This window comes from Oryza sativa, chromosome 9 (assembly GCF_034140825.1).
Source record: "Oryza sativa Japonica Group chromosome 9, ASM3414082v1".
In the NCBI taxonomy this organism is placed as follows: Eukaryota; Viridiplantae; Streptophyta; class Magnoliopsida; order Poales; family Poaceae; genus Oryza; species Oryza sativa.
Genome location: NC_089043.1, coordinates 7,801,806 through 7,826,800, shown reverse-complemented (window position 1 = coordinate 7,826,800; position 24,995 = coordinate 7,801,806). Strand labels below are relative to the sequence as shown.

Sequence of the window (24,995 nt, the reverse complement as noted above, 5' to 3'; positions counted from 1 at the left end):
GGACTTTTTATTCATCAGCAACTGAAAACATGCACCTTTTGATGGCAGGAATGAGGTGTCTGAGCTTGGAATTTGATGGCTCGTGTTAATGTAGTGGCTGCTAGGTGGAATTTTTTGGTGCAAGAACTTGGCACTACCTATAGGAACTTTGTAGTCGGCTGGGACTTGTGTAGTTGGATGGTGGATGGATCATTTTGTAATCATGTTTTGTGCTTTTGTATGGAACATGTTGCAAACTGAATGCTGGAACTTGCTTTTGTATGAGCTGGGAAATTAATTATGGCTGGAATGTGATTATAATATAATTATTCAAATGGTTGTGGTTTATATTCTGTGATTGCTTTTTAATTGGATTGGCCCATAAAAGCAAATTTGTAGCTGGGTCAAAAAAAATATTTGGGCCAATTGTAATTGAGAATAAAAAAGCCCATGTATATGGGCCGAATGTGAATTGCCATGTCATTTGCTACATCACCTGCCTTGTCATCTGTATCACATGTCATCATACACGTGGTGTTATTCGGTTCAATTTGTTATGACGAATTTGTCTCGTCATTCATCAATGACAGGAGAACTATCGTCATTGTATCAATGACGATGTCCTTTGGTGGTCACAGAAGCTGGTTAGTGACCCACCTTTTGTGATGACAGCCATTTCATCACTGCTGGCAGGCAGTGACACGAAACAGGCTGATATCGTCATAATGTAATCGTCACAGAAGCCTAGAATTCATGTAGTGCTATATACCTATACAAGTCATCCCCACTAATTTTATTTTCCTGCTCTCTCGCTTTGCCACATCATCTTAATTGTTTTGGACCATTAGATTGGAATTGTGTGGTTTGATCAGCGTTAAACGTCATGTCCCTAGGCTTCTAGTGGACGGGCCTACAATGAAGCCCATTGAAGTCCACCACACCAGTCCAGCCATCATGCAAAACAGATCGTTCTTTTCCCGTAGTCATCAATTGGAACGGCAGGAAAAGAAAACGTCGCGATCGTTATCGCTCCCCCAAATCATTGAGATTCCACGGCGTGATGCCTTCATGCCTTTTTCATGTATGGCAAAACTAGGAAACCCTCATCTACGTTTCATGGCTGTCATGACACCCACCTTTAAATCATAGTGTAACCCATCAAACACCAGCTGAGATTCGTAGTAATTGAACTACTACGAATCAACCATGATGTCCTTCAGCGACATTGTTCCATTACAAACACCAGCTGAGATTTGTTTTTGTGTTTCTGCACGGTCTCAACTTTTCGTTTTCTGTCCTCATCAATCTTCAAGTTGGATAAGGTACATTCTTCTCTTCCCTCATTCTTTCATGTTGAGTTAATTGGCTTACCAAATTAAAACAAAAGTTTTTTTTTTGTTGAGTTCACTGGGTGTGCTTTCCGTCTGCCTGTCCATTGGTGACACCATGTATCACTTATTTTATCCTTTATGAAATTTTATGTTACATTCCCCCTCCTTTCATATTGGAGTAGATCATATTAAGCGTGCCAATACATTATATGCTTCACCAATTGGGAATGTAAATCTGATCACTAATATGTACCTTCATATTTCACTTATGTTATGATTCAGAAGAGAATTCAGTTTTCCTCTTCAATTAAAGTGATTATTTTAGAAATTTCAAGGTTGTATCCCGTAACTTAGTTTCTTTCTTATTGCAGTATAATTTATTTCAGTCAAATAATGTAACCCATCTCTATCAATCAACCATATATATCAAGATGAAAAGAATATTACAGGTGGTCATTTATAGCAAGGTGCAACAAACAGGTTTATGATCATTACACATTTTTAGACCTTTTATATCCGACAGTAATACTCAAAACTTTCATGATCTCTCAGTGAATTTCTACTTATTGAGTTATTATTTCCAAAATTTGTTGTCATGAAATTCTTTTTCCTATAGTTGATCAAATAAGATAAAATAAAAAATCCTAAAAAAGAGGGAACATTTGTTGTTGCGTAATTCCTTTTTCTATAGTTGATCAAATGAGATAAAATCAAAAACCCTAAAAAGAGGGGCAAGAACGCAATTTCACTTATTTGTTAAATGTGATAGATCAAATATTCTCATAGAATTTTGTTACATGTATTGTGATGGATCAAATGTTCTCATTGAATTTTCCCTCTTTCGTTGGTATGCACTATGTCCCGCTGCAACGTGCGGGGTATTATCTAGTTTATATTGGATCTTTGCACTTAAGCTTACATGCAAGTATTTGGCACTTGTGGTCTTGATGAGTACTCAACTATTGTATTCATATATTTCATATGCAACCGATTAGTCATCTATGGAAGGATACAACTGATTTGTCAGGACTAATGTTTTCCTTTGAGTTATGTATTGTCGTGATGAGACTAATGGATGACACCATGTGTTGATGGTCATCAAGACATGAACATCATGTTGACAAGGATGAGTTCAAGCTTGTAAAGACTTGACAAAGGTTGGTTAGGACCTTGGCGTAAATATGGTCCGATCAGATGGTCACAACTGTTGATCCAAGCTCAACATTTGACCCCGAGTTGGATAGAGCAAGGCAAAGGTATAATGTAGCTAAGAATGTTTTTTTTTGTCTTTTCCTGATATTGGAGTTTGGTGCATCCGGGTTGCTAGATAGACGTCGTACTATTGGCTTGATTTGAACCATGTGCAAATCACTCAATCTCAAATGTATGATCATTTTCCCTACGCATGCAATGTAAAGTTTTTGTTCTAGTTGTAGTGGGGAATCTGAGTTGAATCTTGGTACTTTTGAGACTCAACTAGAACTCTTGACATGCATGTAGTTAGAGTTGGTTAGATGTGTATCATGTATGGCTTGTATATCTTGTTTACCCGTAATTCTCGTTGAAGTTGGTTTCGTGGACAAAGAAATAAATAGTCATAAGAGTATCATGCATGGCTCGTATGCCTATGTTGCATTTCCGACTTTTCACAATATAGAACATGTTTTAAACAGAATTTTTACTGTAGCAATACACATAAGCAAAAGAGCATAACACGCTTTCTGACTGACATGATTAACTAAACAAAATATTGTCTTTGAATAGTTAAATCTTAAGTCCATGTTTAAGCTAAAACTAAATACAATGTATGGATAGCATGGATCGTAAGTCATATACTTGATCTAGAAGAATAAGCCTTCTTTGTTTTGTAGGCTCAGAAACTTATAAAGTCAGCAAATTATTACTTCCTCCGTTTCACAATGTAAGTCATTCTAGCATTTCCCACATTCATATTGATGTTGATACAACATCAATATGAATGTGGGAAATGCTAGAATGACTTACATTGTGAAACGGAGGGAGTATTACTTATAGAAAGGACACATGAGACATTTTGTTACCATCTTTTATTTATGGTGGTTTAATTTCATATGGAAAAATTGTCACCAACCAGTATCATATAAAGAGAGAAATATGTCAATAAAAACATATTTCTTCCAACAAACAACTACTGCTATAACGTGAGTCCGTGACATAACTAGTTTCAAAGATAAATATTTATTAGTAAAAAGTTAAGAACATATTTCTACAACAAACATGTGTCATCAATGTTTGATAACAAAATTACTACATCAATTCAGAATGTCAGTTGAAGGACCACTGGATTCCCATGCTAGATGACAACAATTACAAAGAATTTCTAGGAAAGAGCCAATGCAATTTAGAGACAGGTTACAAGAAATGCATGTAAGGGAAAAGTGCACAGTACTCATTGGCTAGGATACCCTGATATGTCCCTAAAACGACGTATTCGTCTCAGATACGTGAGGGGATACGAATATGTATCGAATACGCTCCGATACGTATCCCGTACGTATCCTTCGCTCCATCCCGCGAGAGCAGCGATCGATCCTAGCATGCCGCGCGCCATCGTAGCTGAGTACAGCAAAAAAAAAAAAGAACCACCACTGCCATAAAGCGAGTGAACGGCCTCGGCGCCGGACGGCTGGAGGTGTACCAGCTCCACGCCTCCACTGTTGCGCGCCGCGCCGCCGTGGTCCCTCGGCGCAAAGCTATCGCCAGTGGCCGATTGCTTCTTTCATGCCTAATGAGGTAGTAAGATATTGGCTGTTGAGTTTCTTCCGTCGAACAATTCATCTTGTTTCATCTATGTTCTCCTCACTTATTTTCTTGGGACAAACAATGCCAAATTTCATAGATTTGATGGATTTTAGAGTTGGTAACTAGCTGCATCTATTCCTAATGCTACTGCGGCTGGAGGTTCAAGGTAAAACAAGCAAGGGAAAGAACATTATATTTTGTGATTTTGAGGACTTCTTGTTGTCTTACACTAATTTATACTATCTTTGTTCTTTGCTGTGTGGACGTCGGTGATAGTATACAAGACTACAAACTAGAAGGGATATTGGAGGTCATGTGCTAGCTTAGTACTCACCGATCTGGTATACATTTGCAAGCATGATTTAGCTACAAATATGCATGGACTAATTTTCTTAAAGAAGTTCAACATTTTTTTGTATTTTTATTAAATTTCCAAATTCATCAAATTTCTATATTTTATTAAATTTCTATATATATAGATGTATCTCCGTATCCTTGTTTTCTAAAAAGTGCCATATCCTCGTATCCCCGTATCACGTATCTGTATCTATATCCCCGTATCTAGGTAACATAGGTAATTGGCCTCATGAGCCATCTTCTTCCATGGTCCAATCTTTTCGCTCTATGTCTAGATCAAGCTTCTCATTTAATTCTCTTTCTTTGACATCGATCTATTGGAAAGACAATGGTTAAGCATTGTGTGATGAAATATTGGATAAGAGAAGATTGATTGGAGAGCTATGCCACAAACCGCATCATATATTTCACCATTTTTCTCAAAATCTCCTTTCTTTCTGGGATGATATGGATGTGGACATGTGGAACCGTTTGACTAGCTTGTGGGCCATCCTGATAAGCATTGTACTGGTGAGCAAATAGCTAAATATTTTTATCCAAAGAATACAATAAGAAACAAAATTCTACAACAGGTATATAAAAGGTATAGATAGAGCAATTGATCAAAAGAAACAAATATATCTTTGTTTCACACACAATAAGATAATCATATTTTAGACCCCCTACAATCAAAACCAATATGGTACTCCTCTTAGTGATACGAGTAAAACATTAATCATGAAAAAACAAACAAACTCTTAATTTAGTAGCATACACCAAACTTCAATAGAAAATGTGAGTGAAGATGTTTTATGGTATTGCAAGAGCTGTACGTCAACATCCTTCACAATAACCCATAATTCACCGTCTCATCAGAACTTAGATCAGCAAATCGTTTCACTTCACATTTGGGACAAACAAGAACATATGTGTATTGTCAAGGTAATACAATGACTAAAATATATCATATTTTCTTAATATATCAAACTTCAAGTAAAAGATAGATACCCACCAATAAAATTATGAAAGCTTTGCCCAACAATGCAATACATTATATCAATCACAATCAAGTAGAAGTAAACACTACAAATAGATCAGTTGCATGGACAAACAACATGTCATGGTCGAGATGACACTATCTGAGAACAACATGTCATGGTCGGGAAGTATAGTTAGATGCAGCAAAACTAAAAACTTACATCGCTGCTTGAGCTAATCCCCCAAAATGAACAATTGAAGCTAACATGGTCCCCATGGTAGATTTGATATTTATCAAGTATAAAAGAAGAGTAAAGTACCGCATTCTTTTCATGAATAAAAAAGTTCCACACGTCTATTTCTTTTGTATTATCTCTCTTTTTTAAAAAAATAACTTCTTTTATATTAGTTTAAACAGCCTTGATGAACTTCACCAAAGCACAAAACAACAAAAGCAAACACATTCTATGAACAATCCCATTGGGACTAGCAGTGCGGGCATATGACTAGTACTAGCTTGAAATTGATGTGGGTTTCACCTTCCAAGGCCCATTTCAGCCATCTTGTTGTCTGGACAGGTGGGCCTAAAGCATTAAAATGAGGAGGAAGTCCATTTTTTTCATCCCTCAACTATAGCCTGAGTCCGATTTACGTCCCTCAACCAAAAAGCCAAAATAGAAACTCTCTCAACTATCAAAACCAGTGTAAAGTAACTCCCTTAGCATTGCAAAGTGGTTTTATCTGATGTTTCAATACAATCATTAGAAAAAGAATAACAATAGGACACCATGTAAATAATACACCAAATCTCTTTTGATCTCCAACAACTCCTCACCTCCCCTCATGCTCCGTCGTGGCATCAAGCTTGGGACAAGCCACGGAGGTGCAGAATGAGGGGTAGGCAGTGGCGGTCTGTCACACCCAGAAATTCACGAACCAGAATTTCTAAGGTGAATGTGCATTAAACCTCTGTCCAAGACCAGCCAGGGTACACAAACGACAATTGTTGACATACAGATCCACGTCTTACAAAAATATAAAAGATTACAAATGCAGCGGAAAAGATAAAAGCGAGTTAAGCCTGAAAACTTGACTCCTGTAGCGGGCGACTCCATTCCACAGGCATCCTTATCGGAAGCGACGAAACCAACTTCTTCGAGACAGCTCCAACTGAGAAGAATTTCAACTCTGGTGTGGGGGGGGGGGGAGAGAGAGCAAGACTGAGTACTACCCACTGTACTCAGCAAGTCATACCGGAAGAGAAGGTATGATGCAAGATATAACCAAAGGAGGCTAGAGGTTCATTTGCAATAAAGCAGGCATTTAAAAGCAGTAGTTGAAAGCAGTAAAACAGTTGTAGTAATTAATCAATATTAACCAACCACTGTCCAACGCTACACCACATTGCAACAGGCCCAACCAACCACCTGAACTACACCAGTTCATTAGCTAATTAGGGGTGAGACTAATCACGGTAAATCCGGTTGACCGCCCATAACGGCGGGCACGACTATTCGAATAATTTTGCTCTGATCAGAGGTGTACAACCGTATCCACAAGACATAGCCCCATGACACGTTTCCGTGTGCCGACATGCCACCACGTCATACCGGAAAGAGGCCGTGACAGGATCCTTCGCATAACCCCCTCTAACCAATCGCACCACACCTCAGGTTTCACCCCCACTCCTCGTAAGGTAGTGGGCAATCCCCTCTCGTGCCACGGTGAATCCGGAAGCCGATCAACCGGACACCCAGGCCGACCCAACTCCATCACGCCCACCCTAGCCTGGGTACGTCAGCTAGAGGAAAGCTACACTACAAGCCCAGCCGTTGCCCACGCTGGCTTGTGGTAAGCACGATAAATTCTTCCAGGGTTTCCCGCGAACCGGTCCTTAATCGCCATGGGCACGACTAGCAAAACCATGCACCCACAGCCCACCATGTGGTGTATTTTAATTAACTAACACCATTGCGGTGGCACTAATCCAAAACTATGCCAATAAACAAAGTCTATGCATTAATGTGATTCCCCATTTGTGTGCTAGTTGAACTAAGCACGGCTAAGCATCTCCTAAACCAACATCTAGTCATTTTAATACCCACGTTATCAATGGCGTAAGGGAAACAACATATAGCTGAGTAATAGGACCCATCCCACATGATATCGTATAAGAATGCAACGTTTAGCAGAAAATACAGGATATTTGTAAATTGGGTACAATATGATCAATTGTAATGTATGACTTGCCTTGCTCTCGCACTGATGAGACCACAGCAACGTCTTCAAGAAACCGCAGATTGACGAAACGGCCAAAATCTACGCGACAAACAACGCACACAAGCAAAACATGCTATAAGTCTACTGAAACAGGAAACAACCATTTTTAATGGATTCTATGCATTTTTATGAATTTATTGAGACTTGAATGGACTTAATCGGAACTCGGATGAATTAGTTATGATTTTTAGAAGATAATCTGTGTTTTAACTAATAAAGAAAAGGCCTTAATTGATTTATTGCGCAATAATACCCAGGGCTGACGTCATCCAAGGGGGCCGGCACCGACAAGCGGGCCCTGCATGTCAGCGGCTCATAGAGCGCCGGTTCACCGTGGACCGGGACCACACGGGTGGTCCATCGCCGGTCCACGGGACCAACGGTCCGGATCGACCGGGAGCCGATCAGATGGCGCGGCGGCGGCCAGGCATGGCGCGGCCTGGCACAAAGCCGACCGGCCGGCCATGGCAAGGTGGCGGCGGCGACCGGCGCGAGGGCGGCGGTGCGCACAGGAGGCGGCGACGCGCACGGGTGAAGGAGAGGAGGAGAGGGGGGGTTTCTCACCGAGGTTGGCCGGCGCGAGAAGAGATGACGGCGAACGACGCCGGCAAGCGGTGGATGGCGAGGCAAGCGGGTGGACGACGTCCGGAGTGACCTAGGAAAGCAAAAAAGAGGATTCAGAGGGAGAGAGGTGGTTCGCGGCAACTGGCAACACCGGCCGAAGGCGAGTAAAATGGAGGGGCTCACCGGCGGCGGGGAAGACGATTTCCGGTGGGATTTCAGCGACGGGAGGTGGCGGCCGAGGTAGCTTCCGCGGCGGCGAAGCTATCAGCGGTGGTGGTGCGGCGCAGCGAGGGCGCTAGTGGCGACGGCGTGCGGCTGGAGATGGGCGGCGGCGATGGAGCTCGGGGAGAGCGGCGCAATGGCGGTAGAGAGCACGGGAGGATGCGGCGAGAGCGGAAAAAGAGAGAGGGGGCTTGGGGGAATGTTTTATAGGCGAAGGGGGAGGCGGACGTAGCCGGGGAGGGGCCCAATTTGCCGGCGACATGGAGAGGTGGAGAGAGAGAGAGAGAGTTGGGGAAGGTGGGCGCGCGCGCCATTTGCGGCATTTGCGGGCGCGCGCACTTGCGGGAGGTGTGGGGAAGGTGGGCGGCGACGTGGAGGGCGTGTAGTGGGGTGCGGAAGGCGGAGGAGGTGGGCGGCAGCGGCGGTTGGGGCAGGCGGCGGCGGTTGCCGGCTAGAGGAGGAATAAGGGGCCGACAGGTGGGCCCCACCTGTCGGTGACCCGGAGGGAGGAGGGAGGGGACGTGGGCCGGCCCAGCAAGGAGGAGGGCGGCGCGGGAGGAGTGGGCCGACGGCCCAATAAGAGGAAAAAGAGAAAATGGAAAATGAATTACCAGGGACTTAAATATTGCTTAGAATTGATTTTAAATGGGTTAAAATTATTTTCGAGGCTCTGAAAATTCCACTAAAAATCCTGTTAATGTATTATGACATGTGGAACCCAAGAAAAATCCCACAATGCCATTTCCCATTATTGATTGCATTTATTAAATAAAGAATTAGCTCTAGGTTAATTTGAACCAATTTCTTCAAGCGATTTATTAAACAAAAATTTAAAACTAGCAAGGGGAACTTTAGGGCGTGACACAGTCCGAGCAGGCGACTTTGGCTCCTAGCAGTGGGCTCCTCCACAGCGTCGATCTAGTGGCTTAAGAGGTGTCAGTCTCGGTCCTCATCTGAAGTTGGTTGGCCTCGCTACCACCTCACACCCATGTCAATGCAGCGTTCCATGCGGTAGTTCTCAGAGGCGCGAGATGGAGCTAGTGTTCATGCAATAGGATGGGCTTCCATCAGGCAACAATCTGAGCTGGCTGGGGACAAACCAGAAAGCTCCAATTAGATATGTTAGCAAGCACGGGTATCAAAATGTACACAAGCAAATTGGAATTAGCATGTTGCATGTACCGGATATAAAAGAAGTGGGACTGCCTATATATTTGTCGATAAATTTTCCCCCAAAAATTTGACAGATGTAATTACAGTACAATCGTAGTGTAGTTACACTGTAACTTATATGTAATTACACTGTAACTTGCATGTAACTATAGTATAACTTATATGTAAGTTTCACATAATTTTGAATCGTTAGATCTATTACAAGATTTGTTTTGGTGAGGAAAAAAACAAATCATAGCACACACATATATGAAAGAATTTGTTCTCACGACCTCCATTTTACCGAAATAACATGTTACGGAGAGATTTTTGAAAGTTACATACAAGTTACACTATAGTTACAGTGTAATTACATGCAAGTTACAGTGTAATTACACTACGATTGTACTGTAATTACATCTGTCAAATTTTTGGGGGAAAATTTATCGACAAATATATAGCAAAATCGAAAAGAAGTAGATTAGGAAGACATGCACGACCACAGTGTCTGCTCCGCCAGTGAATTTCCCTAGACCCAACGCGACATGTAGTGATTGGTTCAGTGGGCGGAGGTAGTGGCGACGTTGGAGGAGGGGATGGCGATGACTGACACAACGAGGACTCTAGGCTCATGCGCACTGGCGGCGGTGGCATGTCATCCTCGTTATCATAGTCTTCCTCTCTAGGCGATATGGTCTTGTGTGGCTTTTGGGGTGGAGGCTGCTTTGCCGGTGATGTAAGGGATCACGGTAAGTCGGTAACGAACATGCCCGATGTGCAGGTTGTGGTGGTGGACATGCACAGAGAGGGCAATGAGAGGGATGGAGAGATATGAATAGGGTTCAGTGAAAGGTGGGTCCTATAAACTGACTCATCACCATGAACAAGTCAAAGTGCCATGTCGGATGAAATCATTATGCAAACTATCTACTATGCATTGGTTTTAATAGTTGAGGTAGTCTCTTGGTTTTATAGTTAAGGGATGTAAAGCGAACTCAGGCTACAGTTGAGGTTGAGGGAGGCAAGATGGATTTTTTTCCTTATAATGATGTCAAGTTGATTCCGGGAGGATCCACGATCTCCACAACTTCATCTTTCTCACCGTAGCGTTGTCGTCGAACTTAGGTCACACAGTTCATAATTACTCCTTCCGTTTTCAAGACTAGAATATGGCCATGTCCCTAATTGCTTAGTTTTAATTTCAACATTTAGTGTTAGTGTTAGAGACAGATCTAGCCTCATCAATCGTGTATTACTTACTTATTAATTCCTCGAATGACATGAACTGTATAAATTGTGTAAGGTAATTAGTTTTGACTTATTTTTTTTAACCTTTCTATGTTTAATTAAGAGATAATCTATTCTATCACATTAAGTTTGCTCTAGTTCAATAATTTACCATCAGGATATTTCTATACTTTTTACAATATGCCATTTGGCCGAATACTTTTTCAAAAATACTGAAAATGCCATTGTGGACTCAAAGAGTTATAATGATTGGCCATACTAGAAGTTTTATATAGTTATTTTTTTCTCTATCCTGGAATAACATAAAAGTTAGTCTATACATTTCAATATTTTTGGCCTTTTGCATGTATTTTTTTCTGAAATACTTATCTATTCATGTGATAAACAACTATATGGATACCACATACCTAATAGTAGTTGACTAAATCTCGGCAGGACCCACCACATACCATGTCTTATACGAAAACTGACTTCGGATATGGAGGGAGTTCCGGAGAAGGGAAGACAACCAGAGTTCTACATGGAAACGACAAGGACTACTCTTGGACAAGGGGACACTTATGGGTATAAAATACAAGGCCCCCTAGGAGGAGAGGGGACACAGAACAATAGATCAAGACACAAGATCAACATACAAGCCAATATACGCCAAGACACACCGCCGGATATCGACATCAGAGAAATGCCTGGACTGACCCTATCCGGTACCTACAGAGGCCGGGTATAGGGATCTAGCGCTGTCTCTGATCTCGCCGGGCACGAACTCGAGGAGGAAGACTACCCTGTTGTCGACAACAGTTAGATAGGCTACTCCAAATATTATACTGGTGTGATTATGGTGAATAAGAGCAACGATCGGCTTCGGCCAACAGGATGTAGGGCTATTACCTGACAATTCAGGGGCCCGAACCTATATAAAAATCCTCATCTCCGTCTCTTTTACCTTAATCTCGCATATATCCTGGTACCAAACGATCCCCATACTGTGCAAATACCGGAATCGCGACATCAAACGTCGACAAGTCCTTACTTTTTAATATGATTAACCTAAAACTATTGTTTATTATAAAAAAATATTATAAAAAATAAATATTACTCCCTCCGTTTCACAATGTAAGTCATTCTAGCATTTCCCACATTCATATTGATGCTAATGAATCTAGACATATATACCTATCTAGATTCATTAGTATCAATATGAATGTGGAAAATGCTAGAATGACTTATATTGTGAAACGGAGGAAGTATTGTATACTCGAACTGAACTTGAGCGAGCCTACTTAAAAGCTCAAGGTGGTATAGATTTGGCTCGAGCTTTTCTCAAGCTCGAGCCTATGTAGCCTGGCTCGGTCGAGCTGATCAGCTCGTTGACATTCCTAATTGTTTTGATTGTCATCCACTACCAACAATCGATATACTCGATTATATCGTATACTGATTGATCTCCTAATATAATCACTGCTTGGCGCATGATCTACTTGCTCACTACATGATCTCATCTAAAAGGACAAAAAAAAAATTCTAAAACTTTTGATGTTGTTTGGATTTTAAATTTCGTAAAAAAAATAATCACCTCATGAATAATATTATTAAGAAATCTTGAACTAAGCCACATTTGTCACTTGTCAGCAGAGAGCCAGAGATGAGGTTTGGCTTGCCTGAGGGGTTAGAATGTAACAAATCCGAAGCAAGAAGGGTATAATTACAATATTACATGTTGTTTAACGAAGATGAGAAGGCCAAAAAAATCTGAGCCCCTAAACCCCTCAAGATCAACCACCCAGGTGCCACGAGGGTTTAAGCGAAAGCCCCCGCATCGAACCAAACACCGGCTCCCCCAACCGCACCCCCCTCCTTCCGTTGGCGGCGGCGGCGGCGGCGCGGCGCCATTCCCCTTCCTCCGCCACCCTCCTGTTGATGCCCTCCTCCCCAACTCCGGCCACCGCACCAATCTCGTGTTCGCCATCTCCTCCTCTCCACCTCCACCTCACCGCCCGCCGCCAAACCCTAGCGCCCCCCATGTGGCGCCGCCTCCCCGCCCGCCGCCTCGCCTCCGCCCTCCTCTCCTCCTCCGCCCCGCTGCCCCACCCTCTCCACCGCAGCCTCCTCCTCCTCCTCCCTGCCGCCTCACAGCGTCTCGCGCCGTCGCAGACGCTGCCGCGGTTCGCGTCCTCCTCCGCCGCCGTCGCCGCCGAGTCCGTCTCCTCCGAGGAGGTCGACGAGTTGCACCACGCGATCGGGGAGATCGCCCGCGGGGACCCGAGCGTCTCCGCCCCGGCTCCGGCGGCGGGGCAGGAGGGGCATAGGAGGAGGTCCGGGAGAGGGAAGCACTCGGCCGAGGCTATGGCGGTTCCGGCGGCGGGGCAGGAGGGGCATAGGAGGAGGTCCGGGAGAGGGAAGCACTCGGCCGAGGCTATGGCGGTGCACGGGGTCGGGTACCACAAGTATGCGATGCTGCGCCGGCGGCAGATCCAGATTGAGACGGAGGCGTGGGAGCAGGCCGCCGAGGAGTACCGCGAGCTGCTTGCTGACATGTGCCAGCAGAAGCTGGCGCCCAACCTGCCCTATGTCAAGTCGCTCTTTCTTGGCTGGTTCGAGCCACTGCGAGACCAGATCATTGCCGAGCAGGAGCTCGTGGGTGAGCGCGGCGCGCGGGCCTCCCATGCCCGCTATTTCAACATGCTCCCGGCTGATATGATGGCCGTCATCACCATGCACAAGCTCATGGGTCTACTCATGACCGGTAGCGGCGATGGAAGTGTCCGAGTCATCCAGGCTGCGTGCCAGATCGGCGAGGCAATAGAACATGAGGTTTGTCGGCTGTGGCTGAGTTCTGTATCTTCTTGTTTGTTTTACTTTTCAACTCTGCGCTCCATTCAAGAATAGTTATTGGTTAATGATAGCTTTTAGGAATGAGAACAAAACATAATTCAGGGGTATCAGTCCTTGGGTCACAAAATATTTTACACGCATCACGACATGCCACGGTAGGTGCGGAGATATGATATGACCATAGGCCATTGGACCTTTAGGATGAACGCTGGCAGAATTCAAAATGTTCTATATTTCAATACTATTAAGTTAAATATATTTCTTCCTGCAGTTTTCAGCGCTTAACATCATTAGAGCTTATCATGATTGCATTACCAATTTATTTTTCTTTTGGAGACGTATGGTTGTATGAAATTATTGGAGAAGTATGTGTGTATGAGTTCAACTATTATTGAACCATGGTTGAAATAAAGATCAAGAGCCTCCTAATATAGGCCTCATCAGAAGCCTATATGATTTGGTTAGTTCCTTAGAATTGTGCTTTGCTAGCAGTGGGGCTCCTTCAAATAACCTCAGGTAAAAATATTTGTCAAATATGCAGAATTTTTTCTACCATAACTGAGAATAGTGTTCGTGTTTTTCAGATATAATTTGGTAGTATTCTTGCAGAGCTTTGATTATCTAGCTAGTTCATGTTTCCCTCTGAACCCACCAATTTAGTTAAAAAAATTCCAACTATTGTCCAAACAAAGTTATGCCATGAAATTATACCTTTATTGGCTCTCATTCGTCTATTATTTTCTTAAATATTTTGAGAATATGTTAATTTTCAATTTTCAATATTTTGTTTCGACTAAACTATTATTGTTGCCAGTGCACCAATTATGGCGACAGTAATTTATGCAATAACATTGCTGCTGCTAATGAATAAATGTATATGTCTTTGCCCTTTGTTCCTGTATAGGTTCGAATCCACAAATTTCTAGAGAAGACAAAGAAAAAAAGCAATAAAGAAATGGATAATGAAGAAGAAGGAGGTGATTCAGACATTGCCAAAGAACAAGAGCGTCTAAGAAAGAAAGTCACTGATCTGATGAAAAAGCAAAAAATACGGCAAGTAAGAAATATAGTAAAGAAGCAAGATAACTCCAAGCCATGGGGTCAAGATGCTCATGCAAAAGTACGTGTCTCTTGCTGAATCTGGTTAATATAATGTTTCATTACAACACTATTTTGACTGATGATAGTTTCTATGTCTTGCTGCTTAGGTTGGTAGTCGTTTAATTGAGCTTATGATTGAGACAGCCTACATACAACCACCTGCTAGCCAATCAGCAGATGGTCCACCTGATATCCGTCCTGCTTTCACACATGAAATGAGAACTGTGGCAAGAGAGCAACAGTAATAATGGCAACTCTAATTTTATATCTTCTTTTACAAAAGCAGTTTGGTGTTTCGTCCTAACTCATCATTGTAATCAAACAGGAAGAGTAGTCGGCGATATGGTGTGATCAAGTGTGATCCGCTGGTCCGGCAAGGGCTTGATAGAACAGTGAGTGGATCCTTCTGCTATCGTCTTGATTCTGTCAAAAGACTCTTCTGATCTTGCATTCCTTGATTTCCTCATGAATAATGTTTTTCCTTTGACAGGCAAAGCATATGGTCATACCTTATATGCCTATGTTAATTCCGCCTATCAGTTGGACTGGGTTGGTACCTTTTGCTTATCTATGTTTCTTGGAGTTCTTTGGCTGCTATACTATCCATTTTAACAAATTAGATATGTGGTATATTTTAAATAATATGTTATTGCACCTAATAGTCGAGATATTTTTTTCTAGTCCTATCTGATTAGTTCAGTGCAAGTTGGTGCTGTTTGGTGAGGCCATTGTTGCATTGACACTCTGAATATGAAGCAGACTGCTCTCTATTGACATCATGCAAATATTCTATAGGTATGACAAGGGTGCACATTTATTTTTACCATCCTATGTGATGCGCACCCATGGAGCTAGACAACAGAGAGATGCTGTCAGAAGAGCTCCAAGGGAACAAATGCAATCTGTGTTTGAGGTATTCATTTAACTTGCTCATAATTTTTATGCAAATTATATTAATAATTTTTAAGATACAATCATAAGATATTTGAGCACACCTGTTGTTATGTTACAGTTGCTTCTATTGTTCATATGCTCTTGGACATTGACATGTTGATGCCTTTTTATGAAGAGAAAATTCTCTATACTCTACATATCCACTCTGTTAACATGAATTGCCATAAGTGTACTGGGTGTCTGGGTCATAACCCTAAATACAACCCCCCCTCCCCCCCACCCAAATCCCCATCCCCACGATACATTCCACATGCTGCTCGCTTCTGCTTGCCTCTGCATCTCATGACTATGATTGGCTGTTCGCCTCTGTTTGCAACTGCCATTGACACCACCCACCTTCTCACCCTGGCAATGCTCGCCTCCACCCACTGTTCCACCCCTGACCGCACCCAATGCCAGCCTCCTCCCCAGCTCGGCCTCTGCACCCTGTCGGCAACGTTCTCCACCCCCAGGGACGCACCTCCAGCTCCTCCCAGGAACCCTAGTTCTGTTTTTCGGAACACAATAATATTATCATTTGCAGCTTTGATTAAAAGAAAAGCAATTTTTAAACACCAAAACCTCTAAAACAGCTGCACCAAATGAGATCTATCATAATCCACCTAAATGCCAAGAGGAGCTTTTGTGGTTCAACCATTTAATGCATTATTGGTCACAGGCCTTAAATACTCTTGGGAGCACCAAGTGGAGGGTTAACAAAAGAGTTCTTAGTATTGTCGACAGAATATGGTCAAGTGGTGGCCGGCTTGCTGACTTGGTCGATCGCACTGATGTGAGTTGTCATTTATTCTCATAATAATGCTGTGAGCATGTGACTCAGATTCAATGGTGGTGGTTTTATCAAGATACTTTAGTTTTAGATATCAACTAAAAAGTTTCATGTACTCTAGGTTGCTTTACCAGAGAAGCCTGACACAGAAGATGAAGACAAGTTGAAGAAATGGAGATGGACCTTGAGAGCAGCCAAGAAGGAAAATAGTGAAAGGCACTCCCAGAGATGTGATGTAGAACTAAAACTTGCCGTAAGAGACTATAACGGGTAACCATCATTTACTCACTTCATTGCTTCATCTAATGAATACTCATGTTGGTAACAGGTAGCTCGCAAAATGAAGGATGAAGATGGTTTCTACTATCCACACAACCTTGATTTTAGAGGCCGTGCTTATCCAATGCATCCTTACCTGAACCACTTGGGTTCAGATCTTTGCCGTGGAGTTTTGGAGTTTGCAGAAGGTCGTCCGCTTGGTAAATCAGGCTTGCGCTGGCTAAAGATACATCTAGCAAATTTATATGCTGGTGGTGTTGACAAGTTATCGTATGATGGCCGAATTGCATTCACGGAGAATCACTTGGAGGACATATTTGACTCAGCTGATAGACCTCTTGAAGGCAAACGATGGTGGCTTGGAGCTGAGGATCCATTCCAATGCCTTGCAGTGTGCATAAATCTCACTGAAGCTTTAAGAAGCCCCTCACCAGAAACGATGATCTCACATATTCCTGTGCATCAGGTACCTTAACTTTCTCTCATTTGCTTTAGAGAGCAATGATCAATTGGTAAATTCCTTATTTATGCAATATAGCTATGTAGTGATCATTTGATGGGGCTCTTGTTCTCATAAATATGGTTTTTTTGCTACTGATACATTTTTCATATGGCACTGCACGCCCATTTCCTATGGTTCATCTCAGTTGTTATCATCTATTTGTATTAATAGAGTTTGTTGTGAGTTATAACTTTCCAATACTTGAATCATTGTTGCAAGTTATTTCCTAATCATAATTGGTTGGTCGACTAGGTAGGTAACTGATGCAGTCTAACATATCTCATGCATATTGTAGGCATTCCATATCTGCTTTCGAACCACAAGTAGTTGGTTGACTAGTTGCTCACTTCGCTGAATTGGTCTTATACTGACTTGACTCAACGTGATAAACAGACTTAAAAATGATGTCTAACATTGCTTCCTTCTTTTTTAGTTTGTTGAGTAAATTATATATTTTTTTCCAGTTGGAGAGGGAGAATAACATTCATGTGATAGTGAAAACTCGCACATGGCTCACTTGCCAGCCTCACACTGGATTCTGTTTTCCACCACTAATTTCCTAGACAGAATAGCAAAATCTAGTGTGTTGTTAAATTTGTTTATGTTTTAATCCTTCTAAATGCAGTCTACTCGCAACACAGTTTTGATTTTCGCTAAGATTCACTTCCATGTTTAATCATAACTACAATAACATTTTCCTTTTTCAGGATGGTTCTTGTAATGGCCTGCAGCACTATGCTGCTCTTGGAAGGGATAAGGTCAGTTTGTGTTTGAATAGTTTTGGTGTTTTCATAAGGATTATTTAGTCAGGCATGGATCATCATCATCATTTTTTTTTTGGCTAGTAGAGTTAATGATTTTCTTATCAATTTCATGTAGTTGGGAGCCATTGCTGTGAACTTAGTTGCCGGGGAGAAGCCTGCAGATGTTTATACTGGAATAGCTACCAGGTATGTTTGGATGGCATTGTGTTTAGCATTGCACCTTGTTTATGGTAGGATGCAATGCTCCATTGCAACATACTGGGCATGTTTGGTTGTCTGCATTTTCCCAGCCTGGTTCACATGTCTCATCCTGGCTAGCCTTGGCCTGGCTTCGCAGATAAAAAATGGCTTGTTTGGTTGCCTGTATCCTTTGGGCCTTGATTAAGATTTGAGATGTTTGGTTGGCTAGGAAAGGAGGGTGGTCAGATTTTTGCATGCATAAAATTTTGATTGGTTGGTTGGTTGCATGAACATTGAATTTGGTTGCCTTGTCACTTGGGTGGTGAGATTACCCACTTTGCTCATGGGAATTAGCTATTGTATATTCGTTAACAATATATTAACACCTGTAGTTACCTGTACTAATTAATTGTTATGGGTCTGAATACACAGAAGAAAGACAATGATGATATACCTGCCACTGGTTCTTGGTCCCACATTTACATGTCTTGAGAATACTTTTGAGTTTTGACTGGCTCATTAGCACTAACTACATAGTACACACACATTTTATTAGCCATCTAGTGTTGGATAGCCTTTGTAGCAGTAGTTCTTGTAGGAAAAAACATGATTGTGGCAACCTTCTCCAGCTGCATATCACCACCAGCTTGCTTGGATTCAAAAAAGAAAAAAAATATCAGATACACAGCAAGCAGTAGTAACTACAAGACATAGTATGGTTAATTGAAGTAACAAATCAAATTGGTACATGAGATAAATCCAAGAGGAATCAAACAAATATGCCACCAATTGCTAGATCCATGCAGTTCTTAGCTTCGGTGCAAAAATTTCAATCACTTACTTCCTCCGTTTCATAATGTAAGTCTTTCTAGTATTGCCCACATTCATATAGATGTTAATGAATCTAGACATATATATGTGTCTAGATTCATTAACATCTATATGAATATGAGCAATGCTAGAAAGTCTTACATTATGAAACGGAGGGAGTAGTTTTTAATGTCAAATTCCAACCATTATGCATAATTAACAGATCTAGCCAAGATTGATCTCAAATAAACCCAAAAAGCTAGGAGAATTGACCATTAGCAACTTTACTCCGCCCAGACTAGGTACATGATAAATCAAACGCTAGAGCGAAAAAAATCACAAGAGGGGAAAACCAGAAAGGAACGCAAGGAGGCATGCACTGCCTCCTTGATACCAGTTTCCACCATGAGCAGATCCAAATAGCACACTTCTGACGTAGACATCAAGCTCTGCCTCTCTTCCTATCCCCAGATTACTAGGTTTGCCTCAAGTACAAGAGCACATGCACAGATGATACTGTTGACGGGAGCACATGTGCGGTAGTGACAACATGGATCTGGAGTGGAAGAACCGGGAATCGCTTCTGTGGTGACTGGTGCTGAGATTCCCTGGTTTTCGGCAGTCGATTGGCAAGCTCAATCAGGATGACCGAGGAGAGGGGGAAAGAGAAAGATGAACGCAAATGAGGAAGGGGAGGTGAGTGGAGCCTAGAGGAGAGAGAATGTTTCCATCAGGCCTTGGCTTGGTGAGCCGTTTACATGAGATGGGCCTGGCTGGGAGCATAGATCAGGCAACCAAACAGTCCAGTTTTACATCCGCTCATGCAAGCCAATCCTGACCAGGCAACCAAACAGACCCATAGCATATGCTGTACCCGTACCTATTTGCATTCTGTGCATCATGCACACTGAATTCCTCATTTTTGGTGAATTCCAAATTATTGCGTGAATGCAATATTACAAGCTAATTCTAGATTAGTTCAAAGATGTAGTGTGTTATTTTAATCCATGGCTTAGCAGAAAGAATTTTGTTTCTGCAGGTTACAACACTTCCCATTGAGTAAGCAAGTATTCCAGTATTATTCTAATTTTTAGAACTATATAACCAAATTGGGTCCTACCAGATCATAGAGATGCATGAGAATTTGGTTTGTTATCATGATGTACAATATTGGATATAAGTTTTAATCCTTGATTAGAAAATGTACTCACTGATACAATTCATGCTCACTATTATTTATCTGTAACAAGGTCACTGGAATAGGCCAATATTCTAATGTACAGTATCATACACAATCAAAATTGATATTTAGTTGAGGTCCTTCTTAGTCATTTTAAACTAGTGCCTAAAAATTGATTAAATCTAGATTTGAGGATCATCAGGTCTAGTTTATCAATCTTGATGCAACTGATGCCATATCTTAGAATTAAGATGGCGAGTGGTTCATAGTTTCTGTACTTGTGCTAGGGTGGTGGAAATTATGAAGAACGATGCGCTAAAAGATCCTGCTACAGATCCTGATGCAGCACGCGCACGTCTGCTACTTGATCAGGTAGTTCTTCATATATTTTTTAGTTCCTGTTGTATTTGCTCACATGACTAGCAGGATGGATGTTCTCAAAATCGAAGAGATTTGGTTTTCAGATGAATATAGGCCTGAAAACATTAGTCCTCAAGAAAATCGCCATCTGATGTTTTGCTACAATCTATTAAATTCTCTAATGCTATTTACGATAACTATATGTTAAAAATGGCTAATTAGGTTCCTAAACAACACTTTATTTCATATTTTTGAATGATAAGTACCGATTCATCATCCAATTTTGCCCAAAATGGTTCACAGTGAGTTGTCTTATTAGCCATTTTGGAAATTTGTTAAATCAGTGCTCAGGGAATGAAAGAAGAAATTACTTCGGGATTCTTTTCTTTCACTTAATTGATCTGTTTATGTAAAAGTTTGCTGCCTATGAAATAGTGATAGAAGGGTGTTTTGGTGCTTGATGCTGTTCGGTTGATACATAACCTTGCTGTTGAGAGGTCCATGGATTAGAGTTTACCCTTTAATCTTTTACCTGCTTGATTATCAATTGCAGGTTGACAGGAAATTGGTAAAGCAAACTGTGATGACATCTGTGTATGGTGTCACTTATGTTGGAGCACGTGAGCAAATAAAAAGAAGATTAAAGGAGAGAGACATGATTTGTGATGATTCAGAACTTTTTAGTGCATCATGCTATGCTGCTAAGGTCGAATGTCTTATTCAGTGGAACTGTTTTATTTCATTATCCTACATAAGTGTAATTAAATTGACCATATAATATTTATTTATTTATTTATTTTTGATGCTTGATAGGTTACTCTGACAGCACTTGGTGAGATGTTCCAAGCTGCCCGCAGCATTATGAACTGGCTTGGTGACTGTGCCAAGGTACGATAGTTATCCTAAGACAGCTGCATTATACCAATTTGATGCTGTAAATACATTTTGCAGCAATAAAATTCATGTCTATATCAATTTTTGCATCAACAAAATCCATGTCTATGTCACTTTTCTACAGTGGCATCCTACCTCTTTAATTGGTATTGCAATTTAGGAAAGACGCAAGTTGTGAATTACCTCACCTGTTCTTTATGACAGGTAATTGCTTGTGAAAATGAACCTGTGAGATGGACAACCCCTCTTGGACTCCCAGTTGTTCAACCATATCGCAAGCTTGGGAGGCATCTTGTAAGTGTTATAAGTATTTATTTTATTGTTGCCAACTTGCAATATGCCTCAGACATGATGTAATAAGGCAACATGTGCCTTCTGTTGTTCTGATATTAAAGTGGCATTCTTGATGTTCTCTTTGCAGATTAAAACATCATTACAAGTCCTGACTCTTCAACGTGAAACAGATAAGGTATTATCAATTTGGACTATATTCCACATTCTGACAATATCGCTATCAGCTGGTTGCTGGTCGAAGTGTGTGTGATGATGACATGTAGTAGTGTAGTGCACTTTTTGATTAAGGAATGGACCAGATTTCCCATCAATGGGTCATCTAATGAATTGTGTCACGGCTTTATTCCTGATATTTCATTCATCGTGGACATATGTTAAGATCGGATGAACTAGGATTAACCCATATCCTTTCCTCAAAGTAAACACCTCACTTGGTTTCTATTTTATTTTTTATAAAAACATTCCACCAGTCACTGACTACCGGGTGCTAGTGCCTTTTTTCAGATTTCCCGCTTAGAACTTAGTTTTGTTTAGCACATGTGTTATGAGAAAACAAGCTTTTGAGTCCACAAGTATGCTCTTGTTAAGTGTCTGGTTTGAACTTTTGACATTACCAAATCAAGGTGAACAGCCATTATATTTTTATATTTTGCACATCTGCTTAAACAAGCTGAGGCCGGCAACTGCAATTTATTAGCTCATCGCATCAACTGTGGTACTCCAATCATCATTCAACATCAGCACTATGTACAATCTGCAAAGACTGATGCCATGTTTTGCTCATTTGCTTACTGATCAGTTCACTGCCTGTGCAATCCCTGTGGTAATTGTGCAGAAAATGGGTTATTGAACTGTGGACGCAAATGGATTATTTTCCTCATCACTTGCTGTTGTATCTTGGAATCTAATAGATCTTTAGAATACTTGATACTTTACACTAAAATTCACTCAACCAGGTTATGGTGAAGCGGCAGAGGACTGCTTTTCCTCCAAATTTCGTGCACTCCCTTGACGGTTCTCATATGATGATGACCGCTGTTGCTTGCAAAAGGCAAGGACTAAATTTTGCAGGTACCAGTTTTACTGTGTTCTGGGAAGTGTTTATATTATCCCTTGCATTAAGCGCTTAAGGAGAAGTACATTAGTCGCAACATTTTTTTAAAATCAATGCAGGAGTGCATGATTCGTATTGGACACATGCTTGTGATGTTGATACAATGAACAAAATACTACGAGAGAAGTTTGTGGAACTCTATGATACGCCTATCCTCGAAAATGTGTGTATTTTCTTATCCCGGTTATTATCACAGATATTTAACAACCATTCTATCTTGTTCAGAATATCACTTAAGAAAAATCAGATTTTTTTTTCTGGCATACTTTTCTTGCTCCTTAAGTAATTTTGCTTGGATTATTTTTCAAGTTCCCCAACAAATATATGGATTAATATGAGAATGAGACCATCGAAATATGTGAGTTATGTGCACCTCCTAGCATAATTAGGGCATTCCCAATAGATAGTTACTATAGTTTAAATAACTAATAAAAGAGAGGAAGAGAATGCCTCTAATAACAATTGCGTTAGTTTGTTGCTAAGCATGTTACCAGGTGAGAGTATTGGGTAAATTAATTTGTTTCTGCTTGTATCTCTCCTCAGAAAGCATTTTTTCAGTGTGAAATATTTGTCTAATGGTGCAATTGAGAATAATAAATGTGTGTTTCCCTTGTCTTCCCATGCTTCTAAAGTTGTTGAGTGTTAAGCATTTCCATTTATTTGCTATGTAGGGTAGCTGAAAGATAGTCTGAGATAAGTGTTCTCTTTCATAATATCCTAGAAATATCAGTATTAATACAGTTTTTCTTTGCAGTGCATGATTTGCATGTTTACCGTGTTGGCATTTGCTGGTTTTTCTGTGTTATTCTTTGTGTGATAGTGAGTGTTGAAGTGACAGGTTGCATAACTGACAGTATTTTTTTGGTGCAGTTGTTGGAGAGCTTTGAGAAATCTTTCCCTGAATTAAAATTTCCTCCATTGCCAGAGAGGGGAGATTTTGATCTCACGGATGTCCTGGGATCCCCATATTTCTTCAACTAAGTCAAGCTGTGGTGGAAAGCATGTTATTCTACCTTGCTTTGCTGCCCACCTGTGGCCTGGAGTTCTATTGAAGTATATGAGCGGCCCAGCAGTCTCAGATGACGAAACTAATTCTTTTGCTAGCTGACTGAAAAATTCGTGGATGTCTTGCGTGAAAGCTGAAGGTATACCTAGAAAAAAGCATTTTAAACAGAGCTGGCCAAGGAGATAGTTGAGGGGATGTCTTCAAGCAACAGTCAAATAAGTGGGAACCGATCAAGAAAAGCTCTGGGAGTAGGTTTTGTTGCGTTTAGGCTTACTGTAGTTTATATATTAGTGACTTTCTTGCTATTCTTTTTTTTTTAATATCAGGCTCACGTTTAGCACGGATACATCTTGGAAGATGTTCTGGTCCATGTAAATGTAATTATGTAATTTTTTGCCCTCTTAAGTTTTTTTCTTTTTTTCTTTTGTGCAATTTATAGAGGGGGTGAATCTGATGACTAAATACCGGCAAAACACTAATTTATACTAGTTATCATTGCGGTTGTAAGGTAACATCTTAAATAATAAAGTGATATAGGTTGGCTTCCTCATCATTTCAGACGTGTATGTTTCGGGCTTGCTGACCTTGAAGATATCATGCTTTCACAATTCTGTCCAACGTCTCAAATGTGTTGTATAACCGAGTGAGTGTTCATTTTGGCGCATCTCATTTTTGTTAAATTAGAATGATTCCAATATGTTTTCAATGGTTTGTGTTTGCTATGATTTCCGATTTCTTATATACCCCACCAGTCCATCAAAGTTTTCTTGAGTTTGGTTGTGAAATAATTGTACCCATTATTTTATTTATAATAATTAATTATCCGGAAATTAAATAACCAGTAAATCAGCAGTGATATTTTTTTTACTATTTTCATAATTTGTACAATATTTACTAAATATTTAATTTCGTGATAATTAATTATTATATATATATAAATTTTGGGGTATCGTAACTAAAATGCATGGCATCAACCCGAAGACTTAGTTAGCATTTGGTGGTAAGTCTAAGGACTGTTTAAAAATATTTTGATTGTCTTAACTCCTAAATGTATTCTCCGATAAAAACCTACGAAACGTATATCT

At 40.9% G+C, this 24,995-nt stretch overlaps 1 protein-coding gene across 2 annotated transcripts; it reads left to right on the top strand.

The window, feature by feature from the left end:
- Positions 1-12,698: 12,698 nt before the first annotated feature.
- On the top strand, positions 12,699-24,463 carry LOC4346491 (DNA-directed RNA polymerase 1B, mitochondrial). 2 transcript variants are annotated; one of them, XM_015756868.3, is made up of 19 exons: positions 12,699-13,682; positions 14,608-14,823; positions 14,912-15,045; positions 15,130-15,196; positions 15,295-15,353; positions 15,600-15,717; positions 16,417-16,530; positions 16,649-16,780; positions 16,856-17,272; positions 18,016-18,066; positions 18,188-18,258; positions 20,530-20,614; positions 21,156-21,308; positions 21,416-21,490; positions 21,701-21,790; positions 21,918-21,965; positions 22,747-22,861; positions 22,964-23,067; positions 23,775-24,463. In XM_015756868.3, exons 1-19 carry the CDS (start codon positions 12,789-12,791, stop codon positions 23,883-23,885), a joined length of 3,054 nt encoding a protein of 1,017 aa, XP_015612354.1. In that variant the 5' UTR covers positions 12,699-12,788; the 3' UTR covers positions 23,886-24,463. The 2 variants fall into 2 exon arrangements, with proteins under 2 accessions (XP_015612354.1, XP_015612356.1); XM_015756870.3 differs by lacking the exon at positions 22,964-23,067.
- Positions 24,464-24,995: the final 532 nt, after the last annotated feature.